The sequence below is a fragment of the Alnus glutinosa genome, chromosome 3, assembly GCF_958979055.1.
Source record: "Alnus glutinosa chromosome 3, dhAlnGlut1.1, whole genome shotgun sequence".
In the NCBI taxonomy this organism is placed as follows: Eukaryota; Viridiplantae; Streptophyta; class Magnoliopsida; order Fagales; family Betulaceae; genus Alnus; species Alnus glutinosa.
The window spans coordinates 27064958-27083876 of record NC_084888.1 but is presented as its reverse complement, the minus strand read 5'-3'; the positions used below and the strand labels follow the sequence as shown (position 1 = coordinate 27083876).

General features: G+C 36.5%; 1 protein-coding gene across 4 annotated transcripts; it reads left to right on the top strand.

The window, feature by feature from the left end:
- The first annotated feature begins 852 nt into the window (after positions 1-852).
- On the top strand, positions 853-18703 carry LOC133863882 (topless-related protein 4). Of its 4 annotated transcripts, XM_062300014.1 has the most exons (26): positions 853-984; positions 1077-1222; positions 1763-1942; positions 2081-2194; positions 5236-5394; positions 5508-5685; positions 5785-5908; positions 7241-7353; positions 7607-7775; positions 7897-8006; positions 8154-8223; positions 8474-8547; positions 8675-8770; positions 8845-8940; positions 9327-9454; positions 9558-9792; positions 9889-10053; positions 10129-10227; positions 10417-10560; positions 14667-14777; positions 14868-15047; positions 15157-15285; positions 15394-15489; positions 17300-17488; positions 17804-17970; positions 18070-18703. In XM_062300014.1, exons 2-26 carry the CDS (start codon positions 1143-1145, stop codon positions 18263-18265), a joined length of 3402 nt encoding a protein of 1133 aa, XP_062155998.1. In that variant the 5' UTR covers positions 853-984; positions 1077-1142; the 3' UTR covers positions 18266-18703. The 4 variants fall into 4 exon arrangements, with proteins under 4 accessions (XP_062155998.1, XP_062155997.1, XP_062155995.1 ...); XM_062300013.1 differs by having other exon boundaries at positions 7304-7353; positions 17804-18703; XM_062300011.1 differs by having other exon boundaries at positions 17804-18703.
- The last annotated feature ends 216 nt before the right edge of the window (positions 18704-18919 follow it).

Genomic DNA, 18919 nt, shown 5'->3' with positions numbered 1-18919 from the left:
GTAGCATTTTTCAAAATAAAATGGTATTTTATATTTTACAGAAGAAAGAGAATTTAATCAACTCATAAATAAAAGGATTCAACCTTACTACTTTTTGTTCTTTCTTTGTACTTTTTAAAATTAACATTGGATTTGTAAAGCTTATGTTGAGATACATATGGACCGAGTGCCGAGCTCTACCGACTTTCTTTATTGACAGCTGCACTTGCGATGGGCTTTACTGACTAACGACCATAGGTCAATTGATAATTTTGAAAAGCAAAAGGATGAGAGAAGAACCAGAAAAGAAAATGAATCATTTTTCTTATTTAAAATAAGTAATTAATGCAAGAAGGATCTAGTAATTCTTTCTGTCAAGATGTTACGCGTAACTTAATTAGAGTGTGTTTAGTATTGTAATTTTACTAGTCAAAAGTCTAATTTTAAATTAAGTGCGTTAGAAAAACTAAAGCATATAAAAAAGAGATTAAAAAAATTATACTCTAGTTTTTTTTTTTTTTTTTTTTTTTTTTTTTTTGGCATTTTAAGCCACGAATCCTAATTTTACACGACATAACAATTAATTCGTACTTTAATGCTTACTAAGATAGATCCCTCATAATTAGTATTGTATTATAGTGTAATTTTAGGTGTATTTTGTTTGGGGATCTGGCCAGATATTTTTAAATGCTAGCTGACTATCGTTAATAATGGGACGGCGGCACACCGCAGAATCCTCCTTTTCGTAATTCCCTAGAACTTTAAGGGAATTATATAAGCGACAGGCGCAATAGTAATAATGCCCTTTTCACTTCAATTAATTCCTTTTTCGTAGAGAGAGAGGAAAAAAAAAAAAAGAAAAAAAAAAAAGGAAAGAAAAGAAGAAAAGGACAATATATAAACCCCACCAGTCATTTCGTCGTTGTCCTTCACGTCTACGCTCTCTCCAAGTCTGGATCCGCTACGCTCTCTCTCTCTAAGTCAAGTACAGAAAGAAACAAAGAGGTCTATCTCTCTCTCTCTATAGGTGTATGTGTATGATTGTCTGAGGTTTGTAATTTTGGGAATTGGGAACTCAATTTGGAGTGGTTTTGCAGTGAGGCTGGGATCGGTTGGTGTTTCTTTCATTTGTGAGGTTTTGGAGGTGTTTGGATTGGAGGGAAATGACTTCGCTGAGCAGAGAACTGGTGTTTCTGATACTTCAGTTCCTGGACGAAGAGAAATTCAAGGACACAGTTCACAAGTAAGGAGATGCTTTTTCCTTCTTTTTTTTTTTTTTTTTTTTTGGGGGGGGGGGGGTTTATTTTGTCTTTTCTTTTGGTAAAATTGTTATTTGTCTCTGGTTGGTTGCCAAGAAAAGTTCATGAAAAAGAAAGAAAATGGAAGATGTTGGATATTGTTTTCTGTGTTGTTTTGGTGGAAGTGATGAATGTTGTCAAATGTTTTGAGAATTCAGTATTTTTTTTTCTCTAAAGTTTATTATAATTTTCGGGGCAACCAATCGGAGGTTAAATTGTTTAATTGATGCCGATTGTGTATTGGTGTGTGTGGTCTCTGGTTGGTTGCCAAGAAAAGTTCATGAAAAAGAAAGAAAATGGAAGATGTTGGATATTGTTTTCTGTGTTGTTTTGGTGAAAGTGATGAATGTTGTCAAATGTTTTGAGAATATAGTATTTTTTTTTTCTCTGAAGTTTATTATAATTCGGGGCAACCAAACGGAGGTTAAATTGTTTAATTGATGCTGATTGTGTATTGGTGTGTGTGGTTGTGGTTTTGAATGAAGGTTGGAGAAAGAGTCGGGGTTTTTCTTCAATATGAGGTATTTTGAGGATTGTGTCACGAATGGTGAATGGGATGAGGTGGAGAAGTACCTATCGGGGTATACCAAGGTTGATGATAATAGATATTCAATGAAGATTTTCTTTGAGATTCGGAAGCAAAAATACCTTGAAGCACTGGACAGGTGACTTTTATCGATTTTTTTTTTCCTTTGAATAAATGCTTATGTTTGAAATGATCGGTGTGCCACTAAAATTTCAGGGAATAATGGCTTTCTCTAAGTGGGTATTTTTATGTTTGTGGGATTGTTTTTACTTTGCAGGAATGACCATGCTAAAGCTGTTGAGATTCTTGTAAAGGACTTGAAGGTGTTTTCTGCATTCAATGAAGAGCTCTTTAAGGAAATCACGCTGCTTCTAACCTTGGGAAACTTTAGGTACGTTGAATGTTTCTTATTGAAACTGTAGTGAGTGGTTATATACATGTTATAAGATTTATGGCCTAAGTTTTAGTCATATAAATGTCCAATCGATGATATATTGAATAAGGAGACATGGATAACCAAAGAATGTAAATTTAGTGCGTTTCTCACTCTCAACGTGGTGCAATGGGGGCTCTCTTGTATTAGTTGGGTGGATTCATTGGTTCCTGTTGTTTGTAGGACAAGGTTAATAAGAGGCATTTTTCAATATCCAATTTTTCTAGTACCAATTACGTAATATTAATCTTTCGAAGTGTTTCTTGGTCATTCTTTTGTTCATTGGATTGTGCCACATGGATACATTTTTTTGACATGAACTTGTTCAGTTGCATGTTAAGACCAAACCTCTAAATGACTGTTGGTTCTTTTACATTTGTTGGTTGAATTTGTAGGATTGGAACACAAGGATTCAGATAACCATGGGCGGAAAGCCCCCCCAAAAGTTTTAAAAGGCTCCCAAAATATGTGTTTTTATGAGTATCCTCCTTGCAAATTTATTTTTCACCCCCTCCCCCAAGAAAAAGTTTTTTTACTAACACCCCCCCCCTCCCTCTTCAAGTTATAGTTCTGCCCCTGCAGATAAATTTTAGAACAAGATTAATGAGAACACAGGACACAGACTCCTTTAGGTAGCACAGAATACTAGAACCAATTACTTAAAAGAGTATATCTTTAAATGTTTTCTATTTCTATTAGTTTCTTCTTGTGCCTTGACATTTGTGTCCTCTCCGAAATTTTGGAATGAATTAAACTCCAAACCAATGACTTAAATGTTTGGCCATAAGTAAAGAATCTTATTGAATTGATTCATTGGAATAAAAAGGTGTTTATATGTTGGATCATGTCATTTTGATTGAAGATTTTTTTGGCTTTCAGCCTTTTCTGGTAAGACTTTAACATGGAATTTGTATTGAATGATTAGAACATGCTTTGAGGTGGTAGGAGGCGACATAAAGTCCTTGGATTTAATGGAGGTTATAGCATACCATATTAATGCCTTTTTGAGTTATGAGTCAAGAAGTTAAAGATTAAATGTTGTTAGTATTTTTCATGGATCTATACTTTTGAAGGGTGAGAGAACAATGTGCTAAACACAAGAGAGGACACCACATACAGCTATGTGGAGATTATTGATATTTGAATGTGGATTAGATGCTTATGCTTGGTCCTTAATAAAACTTTGCTTGGAGATGGGGAACTCTATTGAGTATACACTGTGTAAATGAGTGCTTAGAGGATGGCATGTCTTCTTTGGACTTAATCAAATGGTTTTTTTTTTTTTAAAAAAACAATGCTTGTTACAGTAACTTTTAAACAAATGGTACATGGAGAAAGTTGGAGAACTACTTTTTTCCCTGCCCCCTCCCCCATTGGGAGTAGGGCTGGGGGGGGGGGGGGGGGGGGGGGGGGGGGGGGGGGTTAGTAACTGAATATTTACCTTCAAGGAAAAAAGTTATTTGCAGGAAGACAGACATAAACATGAGTCATAGTTATAATGTGACACAGACATGCCAGCACAATTAATTTTTCGAAGTGCAGGACAAGGAAAGGACAGTATAATGGCAGAATAAGTACCTTCAGATCTTCCTTTTCCCGTAAGATTAGGTTGGAGGGTGAGTTTTTGGGTTCAAAGACCCACTAAGTACGAGTTTATTTATCACTTAACATCTAACTATCTATCAAGCATTGATAAATTTCACTACATAACATAAGGTCCAATTTGACATATGCCTCTAGTTCTCCACTGATTCATAAATCTTTAATAGTCTTGTATCTTTTTGCCCTCTTTCTAATCTCAAATTTTGTAGGAGATGGCATCCAGTGTTCTCACTTTATTTATTTTTGATAAGTCAGTGCTCTCGCATTTAATTTAAAAGCTACTATCTTATTGTTTCCAAAACTACATCCATAACTTTCCGAAAGACATTAAACTATACTTTTCTACAATCTGAGGAAGAGGAATGTCCTGGTGATTGAGTGGTGCTGTATGTGTAAAAAGAGTAGGGAGTCCATTGAACATCTGCTACTTCATTGCGAAGTTGCTCGCAATCTATGTAGTTACATTCTTACTTTATTTGGGGTAGAGGGTTATGTCACGAAGGGTGCTGAAATTGTTGACTAGCTAGATGGTCTAGCTAAGGAAGTTTGGCGGTTAGTTCCGTTGTGTTTAATGTGGTGTATTTGGCGGGAGCGAAATGCTCTGCATTTTGAAGATGTAGAGACATCGATGTTGGAGCTACGGAAGCGTTTGCTTAACACGTTATATGTTTGGATAGCGGCTCATCATAGGTTGAGTGTTTTTACTTATGCATATTTTTTAAATTTATTTTCTGTTCGTTCCTATTAGGGGTACTCTTATATACTTCATGTGTATTAAGGTTGCGCCCTGCGTTTTATTAATGAATTGACATTACTTATAAAAAAAATAAATAAAAAAAATAGGGATAATTTTAAAAATTAGTACGAGTGTGCACATCAATTTTTGAAGATGGACATGTATTATGAGACATCCCAAAAGAGGAAAGAAGAACAAACTAAATGGGACCGGGGAGGTATAATTCATGCTACATCGAATTTGCTTAAGCTTGTTATGAGATTTATACAAGCCATCATTATGGTTGTTTCCTATTTACACTTTCATTATGTCCATTGCATATCTGCTGAATGTTGAAGAACTTTTCAGATAGGTGTTGGGAAAGTGTCCCAGAATGGAATCATACTTTAGGAGACGTGGACCCTGATAAAGAACTACCGAAACAAAATAAGATGTATTTAATTTACCTCCATGTTGGAATTCTCTAATACCCATAATTTTGAAAAGGTGGCATGGGCTCTGAATTTAATGCAAGTGGAAGCTTATTCTAATGTATAAATGCTGGATTCAAAGAGAGGAACTTGTAGTTATAGGTGTTGAACTATGTTAGTGTTCGCATAAGCAGTATATCATGTGTGTGTTTGTTCTAAATGAAGTTCATGGAAACATTTTTCTTCGTCAGGGAGAATGAGCAACTGTCCAAGTATGGGGATACAAAGTCTGCGAGAGCTATAATGCTTGTTGAGCTTAAAAAGTTGATTGAGGCAAATCCACTTTTCCGGGATAAGCTTCAATTTCCTACCTTAAAGAACTCAAGGCTGAGGACATTAATCAATCAGAGGTAGTTGGAACAGTTATCCATATATGCTCATGTTTTATTCTTTTATTCAACAGAAATGTCAATTTTTTTCTTGCCAACACTGATTGTCTTTTGTTATTCTTGTTAAATTGCAGTTTAAATTGGCAGCATCAGCTTTGCAAGAACCCAAGGCCCAACCCTGACATAAAAACCCTTTTTGTGGACCACACTTGTGGAACATCGAGTGGTGCTCATGCTCCGTCCCCTGTGACTAATCCTCTAATGGGTTCCATTCCTAAAGTTGGTGGCTTTCCTCCATTAGGTGTTCATGGTGTAAGTCAATAAAATAACATCTCTATTTCGGGGACAACAATAATCTATTTTCCCCAAAAATTTGACTTGGCTGTTTATTTTCTTATTTATTTATTTCAGCCTTTTCAGCCACCCCAAGGATCTCTTACAACATCTCTTGCGGGATGGATGGTTAACCCTTCTTCTGTGCCGCACCAAACAGTTTCTGTGGGGCCTATTGGCCTTACTGTTTCCAGTAATGCAGGTACTTCTTGCTTTCTTTTAGATTATTTCTTCAAACTATATTCTTTTAATACAAGTTGTCATTAACGGAAAAAACCTGGAATTCACTGTTTTTTTATTTTTTTTTTATTTTAAGTATGCCTTACCTGTATATGAGCTATTCAGAGTTATGATATTATGGCTATTTAAATTGTAACTGAAGTTCCAGTTACAAGTGATCTATAAATCACTTTGTAATATAGGTTTAAATGCTCCTTTCATAGTTTTGGCTGATCTGGACTGTTTGAAGGACTTAATATAAGCCCTTAAATTTTTCTTGTATTCTTTTTGGTTTGTTTGCAGCTCAGTAGTTGGGTTGCTTGTAAGTTGTTGCCTTTTTAGTTGTCTTAGTCATTGGAGTTACAGTTGTCATGATCATAAGTAGACACTGATAATCTCTATAATATACTTAACTCACATGAATGTTTTAATGTATTCATCTGCAATTTTAAGCCAAAAAACTTAGTTTCAAGTTCGTTAATGCAGTATCTTGTCGGAACTGTGCAACAGATAGGGAAAGGGCTTATGTGTGAAGTCATATATTTAATCCAGCTTCTCCATTGGATTTCCTGGGACTTTCTGATATTTATTGTGCCGAGTTTCAAATTGACAGAGTTGCAATAGTGATTTTGATGGGAATCTTATTAGCATTTGGTGACCATGGAAAGTATGTAAGTTTTAGTTGCCAAGGTTGGTTTTGGATAGAGCATTAGACCATAGAGCCATGGGGATTGTCTCTGAAATATTTTCTGATCAAATCACATGTTAAGAGGATCTGTGAACCTTTGATCAGTGTACAAAGACATAATGACCTACTTTAAGATGGAGACAAGTTGTTCTATTCAACAGATCTGCATATATATTAATCTCATACTTTTCAGTATAGAAATCTTAATAGGAGTTTTTCTATGGGATTGTATGATTACGTTACACAAGAGAGAGTTCGCATCCTCTATTCTCTATTTGGATTCTTTTTGACTCTTCTTCCCATTGGTTATTACATATGCCAACGAGTTTAAAGATAGACGTTTCTATATTATCTTCTCTTTTCTCTGCTTTTATTCAGAGAACATGGTCATTTTAATTCTTTAGTAATGCTTTGCTTTTAGAAAAGTGGTTGAGGAGGGTCTGGCTAGTGCCTGCCATGATTGCATTCGTTGGATACATGCCAATCAATCTTCTTTTGGATAAAGGACTATGTTCCTTAGAATGCACATGATACACACCCTATGTTTTCTTATTCTATGCTCTCTCATTCCAACTTCACTTTTTCAACTGAGTTTGTCATCCTTCTTGCATATACTTTTTGTGGTAGCATCTATGCTAAAGCGCCCTAGGAGTCCTACTAACAACCCGGCAATGGATTATCAAACTGCAGATTCTGAACATGTGCTGAATAGATCAAGACCTTTTGGATTATCAGATGCGGTATGACAATTTTGTTGTAGACTTTACTTTTTCTAATTACATGGATTATTAGCCACTTTTTGATAATTTCTTTGATTACTTATTTCTTGAATGGATTAGATGTTTATTTGTTTTTATTTCAATGTGGACCTGAGCTTATGACAATCTGTAACATCTTGTGGGTTCACATTTCAGATAATGTTTCTTTCATGTTGTTGATGTAGATTTATTGTTAAATGACTGTTCCACTCCGTCCCTCTCTACCCCCTTGCAGGTTAATAATATGCCTGTCAATATCTTGCCAGTGATGTACCCTGGCCAGAATCATGCCCATACTTTGTACTCTTCTGATGACCTGCCAAAGACTGTTGTTGTGAACTTGAATCAGGGTTCTGCTGTCAAGAGCATGGATTTTCATCCAGTGCGACAAATTTTGCTTCTTGGTAAGCTCTTGCTGCTCATATATCTGTTTCTGCTTCTTGAATCTTTGAAGTTAAAATGTAGTTGTTTAAGGCTTTCATTAATGTGTTTCCTATTATATATTTTATCTTCTGTCAACTTCAGTTGGAACGAATATTGGTGACATCACAATCTGGGAAGTAGGTGGGAGGGAGAGGCTTGTTTATCGGAGCTTTAAGGTTTGGGACATTGGAAAACGTACAATGAATTTGCAGGTCTGACAAATATCTCTATATATGTGTATATGTATGTTCCGGTAAATATGTACCCACATGAACATGTGGACATACATATAAAATTTTAAGCTGGACTACTGCAGGAGCAATTATGCAGCTAATCTCTGTCTTTATGTCATGTGATAGGCGTTGTTGGCCAATGAATGTACTGCATCTGTAAATCGTGTGATCTGGAGTCCTGACGGTGCTCTTTTTGGTATGTCCAAGGGGATTTATTTGTTTATATATTTTTCTTTAGCTTTTCTTATCTTGTGATTTATAACAAGATATAACAGATATGTCTAATAACATCACATTTTTTAGTTCAAGCATGGGACTTATATTTTTAACAATTGGACATTTTAGCACTTACGGTTGTTTTACCTTTCTAAAAAGGGGCATAAGAGGACTGATGTCTCAAGAAACAATTTGTATCTCTAATGATTTTTTCCTGCTTTCCATTTCAGGCGTTGCATTTTCGAAGCATATGGTGCAGATATATTCCTATCATGGTGGTGATGATTTACAGAACCACCTGGAGGTCTCTCTCTCTCTCTCTCTCTCTCTCTCTCTCTCTCGCGAACACACACATATAAAGCTTTTAGGGATTATTAAGAAAAAGATGTCACTTTTGTTAATGATTGAAATCTATCATGAATTTTTTTCAGATTGAGGCTCATGTCGGTAATGTTAGTGATCTTGCCTTTTCACATCCAAACAAACAACTATACATTGTAACTTGCGGAGAGGACAAGACCATTAAGGTTTGCTTTATTTGGGATTCTTTCAGTTAAATGATGATGATGGACTACATTTGTAAAAGTCCGATGCCGTGCAGGTATGGGAAGCTATCAATGGTAATAAGGTGTACACTTTTGAGGGGCATGAAGCACCAGTTTACTCTGTGTGCCCACATCAAAAGGAAAACATTCAGGTATTTATTTTGTTTTATTTGCATTGTTGCTATAGTCAACAGTTTTCCCTGCTTGAAACTTTTTCTTGAGATACATCCAAGGCTTATATCTTGTGCCTTGCCAGAGTTTTAGGCTCTTGGGATATTATTCATGGTTAACCTTAGCAGCTTTACCTAAAGTTTTTGGTTTAGTTATTACACTCTAAGTCCATGCAAAAGTTTTTTTTTTTTTTAAAAAAAAATTACAAAAAGTGACACTATTTGGTTGCAGCTTTTTATTCTGAATTGTTTTGGAAAAAATGGGAAATATGAAGCTTAACTTTCACACCCTAAGGCTAGGGTTGCCATTTTTTTTTCTGCCGTCTAGATTTGGTTTACATCATTGAAGGTTTTCTTCCTTCCAACAGTTTATCTTTTCAACGGCTATTGATGGGAAAATTAAGGCTTGGTTATATGATAACTTGGGTTCAAGAGTTGACTATGATGCTCCAGGTCAATCTTGCACAACAATGGCCTATAGTGCTGACGGGACAAGGTAGTAGTGAGACTGATCAAATAGTTATTTCCTTGAAATTTTCAAACTGACTGGGTGATTGCTCAAACTTTATATCACGTTTCTCTTGTTACGTGCATCATAGGCTATTCTCATGTGGAACGAATAAAGAAGGAGAATCATACATTGTTGAATGGAATGAAAGTGAGGGGGCTATCAAGCGGGAATATAATGGTCTTGGAAAGCAGTCTGTGGGGATTGTGCAGTTCGACACAACAAAGAGCCGGTTCTTGGCTGCTGGTGATGAGTTCCAAATCAAATTTTGGGAAATGGACAATGTTAAAATCTTGACAACTACTGATGCAGAGGGTGGATTACCGGTAACTCCCATGGAGGCCCTCTTCTTGATGTACTTCTCTGTATTATGAAGAACCTCTTCTTATAGTTAAACAATCTTTACCTTGAATATCTTTTAGGCTTCTCCTTGCATTCGATTTAACAAGGAAGGGATATTGCTGGCTGTATCAACAAGTGGGAATGGTATCAAAATACTTGCAAATGCGGATGGTGTACGGCTTTTTCGTTCTATTGAAAGTCGTGCAGGTGATTCGTCCAGAGTGTCTTCTGCGACTTTTGCAAAGGTACTCCTTTTCTTTCAACTACTGTAGGAACTTCAACTGTGTACATGCTTGTTAAATGCATTGTTCAATTTTCAGGGACCCATGATTAGCACCTTTGCTGGTTCCGGTTCAACTCATGGAGCAACCATAATGGATGCAGATAGAAGTGCACCGATGACAATGATGGCTGGACTGGTAAGCTTGATGCCTGTCATGTCAATAATTGGGATCTTCCTTTGTAAAAAATTTAATGGTTTTGGTATTTAGGAGCCCTGAGTTTGTTACAATCAATAATTAATTGTCCCACAATTTTGTGTTTGTTTTTTTGGGACATAAGAAGATTTCATGCGTTAAATATTGATTTTGATTTTTAAAATTTATTAGAATGGAGATAGCCGAAGTTTTCCAGATGCAAAACCAAATCATACCGATGAATCGGAGAAATTAAAGGGTTGGAAGCTGACTGAAATCAGTGAATCATCTCAACTTCGTTCCCTGCGGCTTCCTGATAGCCTGCTGCCAGTAAGGGTAATTATCTTCTTCTTTTTTTCTCCTTTTTCCAGGCTCCTTTGAAGTTAATATCATGTATCCTTGTCTCTTTTTCTAAGTTAATTGGGTCCTATTTGTTGATTGAGTTATTAATATTTAATTTTAAGTGTCAATAGTATTGTTTTTGTTAATTCAATAAGTAGGTGATTGCCCTATATTATGTTAGATAAATTAATAAATGGGCGTTGCCCTAGATTATGTTAGGTAAGTCAACAAATGGGCATTGCCTTGGGGTTTAGTCGTTAGTCTCTTTAGTGTCTTTTGTACTCCAATGGAAGTAGAGTTTTATGGAATAGAATTTATGAGAAATTTCTCTTCTCTCCATTTCTTTCCCCCCACCTTTCTTTCTCTCTCTATCCTCTAGCTTCTTCTTCTTCTTCTTCTCTCTCTCTCTCTCTCTCTCTCTCTCTCTCTTAGCTTCTTTTCCCTACTCTCCGCTTACTTTCACCTTGTGATTTTTTTTTTCTTTTTTGTTTTCCTACGTCAAATTGGTATCAGTGATGAACCCGATTGTTTCCCAGCCATGCCGTGGTACCCAAACTGAGCCAACACCATTTCCATCACCATCCCAGCACAGCTGCTGTCCACCATCCCAAGCTTCTCCACTGCCGGCCAAATTAAACCCTAATAAAACCCACGAACTTCCAAATCCCCAAGCCTGCCACGGTTCACAAGATCATAAAAAACTATTCTGAGATTCTGAAATTCCCAAACACGCCACGCTATCACGCCACCGCCACCCACCAGCCCACTGCATGGCCCAGGCACCACTACTAAACCCCCAAGCCGACCGACCAAACACACCAATCCAACACCCAAACATCCAACCCAAAACCAACCTGCCCCCTTCTTTCGCTCTCTTTCCCTAGCTTCTTCTCTCTTTCTCTCTTCTTTGCCTAGCTTCTTATTTCTTTTCTTTCTCTCCCTAATTGTAGCTTCTTTCCCCTACTTTCTGCTTACATTCACTGTGATTTTTCTGATTATTGTTGTCCTACATCAAATTGGTATCAGGGACTAACCCGATTGTTTCCCATAACAATCTTGCGATCCACGCCGTTCTACCCCAACTGAGCCAACGCCATGTCCATCACCATCCCAACACAGCTGCTGTCCGGCATCCCAAGCTTCTCCAGTGCCAACCAAATCAAACCCTCAAAAATCCAAAATATGAATCTATCTGATTCAGAGGGGAAGAACTTGTAGCAGGAACTTCCAAACACCCAAGCCTGCCACTGTTCGCAAAATAATAAAAAAATCCGAAATCCCCAAACACCCCACACTATTGTGCCACCGCCACCTAGCAATCCACTGCGATGGACGGAGTCCTTCACACGGCCTAGGCAGCACTACCAAACCCCCAAGCCAACCAACACACCACTCCAACACCCAAACATCCAACAAAACCAACCCACAAATCCAACCTACCATTTAATCCAAGAAAAAAAAAACACATTTTCACATTTCCAAACTCAAGGTCGAGTTTTCTCTAACCAGGGGAGAATGATGCGATACAAGAAGTTCATTGTGTCCTATTAGTTGATTGAGTTATTAGTATTTAATTTCAAGAGTCAATAGTGTTGTTTTTAGTAATTCAATAAGTAGGTGATTGCCCTAAATTATGTTAGGCAAGTGAATAATTGGGCGTTGCCCTAGGGTCTAGTCGTTAGTCTATTTAAGTGTCTTTTGTGCTCCAATGGAAGCAGACTTGATGGAATAAAATTTACGAGAAATTGATTTTCTTCTCCCCCTTTCTCCACCCCCCTTCTTTCTCTCTCTTTCCCCTAGCTTCTTCTCTCTTTCTCTCTTCTTCCCCTTTCTCTTCCCTTGGTGTCTCTCTTTCTAGCTTCTTGTTTCTCTTCTTTCTCTCCATACTTTTAGGTTCTTTCCCCTACTTTCCTCTTGCTTTCACTGTGTGATTTTTCTGATTATTGTGGTCCTACATCATTTGGTTTTCTAGGTTGTTGGTTCACCTTTTCTTTTTGGTAGTTTTTTATCCAAGTCAGGGGTTGGCCAACATATTGCCATTTTACTGTTATGGACCAGAAAAATATTACAACTTAAGTATTTGATGCAATTATGACCCCTGATGACTTTATATTAAGAATGTGAGAGGTCTTGATGGTTTCTTTGAAAAAAAAAAAATTAAATCGGTGTTTATAGTCCTACCTATTGTTTTAAGTCCTATTCCATTTTGTTAGGATCACTTCTGATTGGCTGTGGATGAGCTTAATGTTATGATAAAAGTTCAGCGTGGCTGGATTAGTTATAGACTTGTTGGTAGTACAAGCACATAACATGTGGGCAACAAAAGTGGAGGTCATATCTTTCTATTGCCACATGGCGGCATATAGATTGTGGCATATCCACACATCCATGCATTTGATGATATTTTCATGGTAATTATGTGGTTCCATGGCACTATTGCCATTCATGAACCAATGCAATCTCCGCTGTACCTTTTTGCAGACTGTTACATATATGAGCAATTTTGAGAATTTAATTTAGAAGTTGTCTGCCCACGTGGTTCACCAGTGCTGTACACTGTGTCTCAAATACCCTTGCAGCGCGGTTCATTTTATCATCATCCTTTCATTGCACTACAAAGCATATTAAGTTCTTTTAATTATTAGAATGTCTGGAAACACCATTGCTACTTGGTTACTTCGGATTTGAGACGTGCTATACATCTTCTCCTGGTCTTTCTCCCATCCTTCCATTTTTCAAAATTACCATTGGATCTGTGGGATACACATGGGCCCCCCATCGATTTTGAAAAGTGAGGATGAGAGAAGGACCATGGGAGGAAATGAATAATTTCTCTTTGAATTTAGTCTCTGCTCTACATTTCAAATGCATCCAAAATAGCTTTCCTTATTTATAAGGCCCTCCTACTGTTATGGGGGGTGTTTCTCTTGGGTTTTTCTCGGGTTCTTGGGTTTTTTTTTCTTTGGGTTTAGGGGGTACTGTTGGGGGTTTTTGGGGTTGGCTTGGGTGCTTTTTAGGGGCTTTTATTACGGGGGTTACTAATGGGGGTTTCTATTGTATTGTGGAGGTTACTATTATGCTTGTTAGGGGTTTTCTTGTGGGTTCCTTGTGGGTTTTCTTGGGTTTTTTTGTGGGCTAGCTGGGTTGCTTCTGTTATACTTCTTGTGTACTTAGGGGCACCTTACACTTTTTTTTAATGAAATTCTCTTACTTACCAAAAAATTAATGGAAGACATAATTTTTAAACGTCTTACTTTTGATGTAAGACCAATGATAGAGGTGTAATGATTACCTTTTGGCCGCCTGATGGGGTCATCTAGTACTTTCAGATTAATCCACGATGAGTCTAAGTCTTGGGTGTTGTTGAAGGAGCTAGTGACAGAATTGTTTTGTTTAGGGTGTTACCTGTTTCTCTCCATCCATGGTCTTGAGTACTCTAGTATCTGGTGTAATTAGGTTTGATAGGTAAGTCATACAATGATAGTTATGTATGCGTTTGTATTGTGCCTTGGTTTTATAGACAATTGCAATTCTACTTTATTTTTTATCCAATAAAAGCTATGGTTTCATTTTATGTTTCCAGTATGTGGTTGGAACTCCGGAAGATAAATGGACAATTTTTATGAATTTGGCATGATATGACAGAAATGATCATATATTTAAAGGTGGAGTAGATTAATTTGTTCTACTTTTTAGGTTCATGGACCTGTCATTGTGGTATTAATTTAAAAAGATAAATTTCGTACTTGTTTATAGAATTTTTATTTAAGTATAAATATTATTTTTTTAATTGAGTACTTTGGAAATAATTTTTAATTATAAGAATGTTGGGTCCTATTTAGGCTTGAACTGGACAAACAGATATTTAAGTACAGATAATTATAGTAATTGCTTAAATCTAGTACTTTTTTATTTATTTTTTAATCTGTTTTTAATTTTATAGAAAGTTTATTTTTTCACATTTACAATCCAATGTCTGAATTCCCAAGCAATGTTTTTGGGAATATATTCTACAATAAAACAAAATTAGGTCAAAGTACGAATTGCTTAAGTTATTGTGTTTTTTATCCTAATTTTAATTGGTTCTTTCTCCATTTCAGATTATTAGGTTGATATATACAAATTCAGGAGGTGCCATTTTGGCATTGACATTCAATGCTGTACACAAACTATGGAAATGGCAGAGAAATGATCGGAATCCTTCGGGGAAGGTATGGATGCCTTTGTTTATAAGGCAACATGTCCAACTATATTGTTAACATATAAAGCTTAGCGCTTTTCAAATGCTTTGCTTACTGTAGGCAAGTTCAAGTGTGCCACCACAGTTGTGGCAACCTGCCAGTGGAATATTAATGACCAACGACATAAGTGAGATAAATCTTGAAGATGCTGTTCCATGCTTTGCTCTTTCAAAGAATGATTCTTATGTTATGTCAGCCTCTGGTGGAAAAATTTCCCTTTTTAATATGATGACATTCAAGGTAATAGTATTTCATGCAGTCTAGTATCTTTCCAGGAGTCGAATTCTTGCAATGTCTATAATAATCTCAAATGCCAACCTTTTCCATTCTATCTTCTTTATTTGTGCAGACAATGACAACATTCATGCCCCCTCCACCTGCAGCAACATTTCTTGCCTTCCATCCACAGGACAATAACATTATTTTCATAGGCATGGATGATTCTTCTATTCAAATCTACAATGTCAGGGTTGATGGGGTATTTGGCTGAACTGAGATCTACATTTGTTTTAAAATAACTTGAAGATGCGGGTATGAAACTTTTAAATAATGACATTTGAAAGTTTTGGATGTGGTATTTTGACAGGTCAAAAGCACGCTCAAAGGTCATCAGAAGAGAGTAACTGGCCTTGCCTTCTCTAAAGTTCTAAATGTTCTTGTATCATCAGGAGCTGACTCTCAGGTATATTCTTCAAATATGAGAGAGGAATTAGGATATGAATCTTTGAGTGGCTGTGTGTACAATTATGTACCTGTAAGCTTCGATGTTGAAATGCACTGTAGTGGCTCAAAACAATGCAGTGTCAGCCATACATAATGGAGATTATTATTTAAAGTTGTCATTTTAGTTTGTATACATTGGCAGACTGTCCTTAGGGCCAATGAGGGCCATGGCTCCCTGACTTGAGGAAAAACCCCTATATTCTTTGGTGCCTTTTTATTCAAGTTTTTCATGTTTTTGTAGAATGGCACTCTGAGAAGGACAAAGTTTCTTGGTTGGAGGAAAATGACACGTCTAAAATGCATGTGATTCTCACATGCACACGTGTCAATTTAATAGACTTGGTTGGAGGAATTTCCTCCAACCCAGTTTGGAGGAAAACTGCGTCCCTCTAAAAATATGATTACTAATATGTATTCAATTTCTTTTTTCCTGCTGTTGTTCTATTCTATTTGCCCATTTCCTTCTTTTTCTCTGCTCTACTTTTTTAGGTTTTGCATCTCTCTCGGTTCTCTTCTTTGTTGCTTTGAATTCCCAAGATCTTTAATTTAATAATGTTGTTCTTTCTTCTAATGCGGTTTCCTGTGTGCATGATAAAGAAGTAAATTATGTTTTGGTGCTTCATTTATCATGGATATTCTAAAGTTGACTTTTCATGGATATTCCAACATTATGGGCCAATAGATATTTTATACACAACACATAAGATTGCTTATTTGTCATTTGTTTTCTCAAGTAAAAAGATTGTGCATATTTATTTTGACTCCCTTAAGATTTAGTCCGAGCACTGCCACTTGTATATGTGTACATAAGAAGAAAAGGGCCAAAGGTGACGGAATTGAACTCTGGTAAAATGGAAGTGGTCAATTTTTGAAAAGTTAAGTATGGACTGTGTCTATCTTTTATGAATGGACTATATCTTTCTTTTTTGAATCATATCAAAATAAAATACTCTTTTTGGTGTAATTATTTGTCCTTACTCTCTTCTGAGATTAAAATATTGTACGATGCGTTTGGGTGTTCGATTTTTGAAATCATAATTCAATTTTTATTTGGTGCGCGAATTTCAATGTTTGACTTTGTAAGATAAAATTAGAAAAAGCTGAATAAAATATAATTTGTTTAGAAAAATTTGAATAAAATATAATTTGTTTTTTAAAAAGTTGAATAAAATATGATTTGTTTTTGAAAAAAGCAAACACTGTAGCAAGTAGAAAACGTTGTTTTGTTTGAAGTATTTGGAAAAGATTTAGAATAATTAAGAAAATTCTATTTTAGTTTTACATATCTTAATTAAACCTGAAGTTTCCAAAACTGAGAACTAGCTGAAGTCCACAAAAACATTGAAACTTTTAAATTCCCAGAGAGTCTTTCAGTAGTAAGCATATGTTCAGTCGACCCATCTGAATCTAGAGCAAAGATGCCTGGTACAATAGTTCTCTGTTAGATCTAAAGATGTGCATAACCTTTGTTAGTACTAATAATGGCATTTATGGAGCAGCTTTGGCTCCTTTTGAGATTCTTTTGTCTTATTGTAGCTGGAGTTTGTGCTTCATCAAACTATGGATCCATTTTGAGGTGCATTAGAAACTTGATACTATTAAGATATGCTAATTCCCATGTATTCAAATTACTGTTAGGGCCGTTGTGGATACAAGAATTGAGAAATGTTCTTCTTATTAGGTTGTATGTAATTGGTTTTACTGGTGAGTGACTTGAAAAAGTATGAAACATTAATTTCTTTTTTCATTTTTTTGGTACTGATTTCCAGTTGTGTGTATGGAGCATGGATGGATGGGAGAAGCAGGCTAGTAAGTTCTTGCAGATTCCCTCTGGGCGTGTATCATCTCCTCTTGGACAGACCCGCGTTCAATTTCACCAAGATCAAATACATGTGTTGGCTGTCCATGAAACTCAAATAGCCATATATGAGACACCAAAGTTGGAGTGCCTTAAACAGGTCTGTAATAAATAATTTCCTTGTACATTCTTGGCTTATTTGCATTTACCAAAACTTTTAAATGTGAAGATATTTTTGATGTGCTCAAGATAGAATTATTTGATTGTTGACTCGCTGTCTTTATGAATATTGTTGTGTTTGCAATTAAAATCCATGCAATCTTGATCTCAAATGTGTGAGAATAGATATGTGCACGCTCAAAAGTGCCTGCTTTTTGCGGAGGGAAATGGGGTTATTTTTTGCAGTGTTAGTAAATTGTTGTGCTGAAAATAGTTAGGTATAAATTTGCTCATTGAGAAGTTTTATTGATGACAGTGGCTTCCCCGGGAATCAAGTGGTTCAGTCACGGATGCTACATATTCATGTGATAGCCAGTCAATTTATGCAAGCACTGAAGATGGAAGTGTGTGTGTTCTTACTGCCACAACACTCCGACTCAGGTGTCGGATTAGCCCTGCTGCATATTTACCTTCTAATCCCAGGTATGTTTTGTTGTTAGTTATAAGCAGTATGGGTACTGGTAACCAATATATATTTACATTCTCCACGTTTGCCTTCTTACTGATGCTACTGTTGGACAGCTCAAGGGTATTTCCGGTTGTCATTGCGGCACATCCATCTGAACCTAATCAATTTGCACTTGGACTTACTGATGGTGGAGTACATGTTATGGAGCCGCCAGAATCAGAGCGGAACTGGGGTGCCGCACCTCCACTTGAAAATGGTGCTGGGCCGAGCATCAACTCTGCTGCTGGTTCAGATCAACAGGCAAGGTGAAGATGATTTATTCAGGGCCTTTACTAATGGCCTGCGTGCATACCTCAGTGCATGGACCCCTCTTAATCCCAGGAAAAAACTGCCAAGTGTTAGGTTTCTTAGTTTGTAGGATACACAGCCATGCCTAGTGGCACGATGCTTAGACAGTAGACCTTTGGTCAACCTGTGGGTTTGGGCAGAAAGTCTTGTATACATACTAAAGAAAGAAAAGGTTTACTAGTGTTGATATAATAGAAGAAACATTGTAAGTAGTTATTAGGATTGAGGGAGTGATATTTGCCTCTCTAGTACTGTAATATGGAATGATAAACTTTGTTGTTGTTGTTGTTGTTTTTTTTTTTTTTAATCTTGTAGTGGAAGGTATCTGTTTCTACTTTTCATGTATTTCTTCCACTATCAGATATAATTGATCAAGCATCATATCATCTCTTCTGCCTATTTTGCTTTTAAAATGTGCATGTTCCATGTTTACATACATTCTCTACTTTCAGGGCCACTCTTCAAACTGAGGAATCAGTCATCATCAGTGTTGCAAATGTTGTATGTTGTAGAATGATCCAAAGGCATGATTTGTTGTTGTTGAGTTAGATTGAGTTTAAGCATTGATGAATGATGAATTTGATTCCCCACTATTTTCCTTAGTTTAACTGCTTC

What these genes read in the sequence shown, in the direction of transcription:
- LOC133863882 (XM_062300011.1), top strand. Translation starts at nt 1,143, where the DNA reads ATGACTTCGCTGAGCAGAGAACTGGTGTTTCTGATACTTCAGTTCCTG. An exon ending in TTCAAGGACACAGTTCACAA is followed by an intron (nt 1,223 to 1,762) that starts GTAAGGAGATGC and finishes TTTTGAATGAAG; the next exon opens with GTTGGAGAAAGAGTCGGGGT. An exon ending in GAGAGGACAAGACCATTAAG is followed by an intron (nt 8,771 to 8,844) that starts GTTTGCTTTATT and finishes GATGCCGTGCAG; the next exon opens with GTATGGGAAGCTATCAATGG.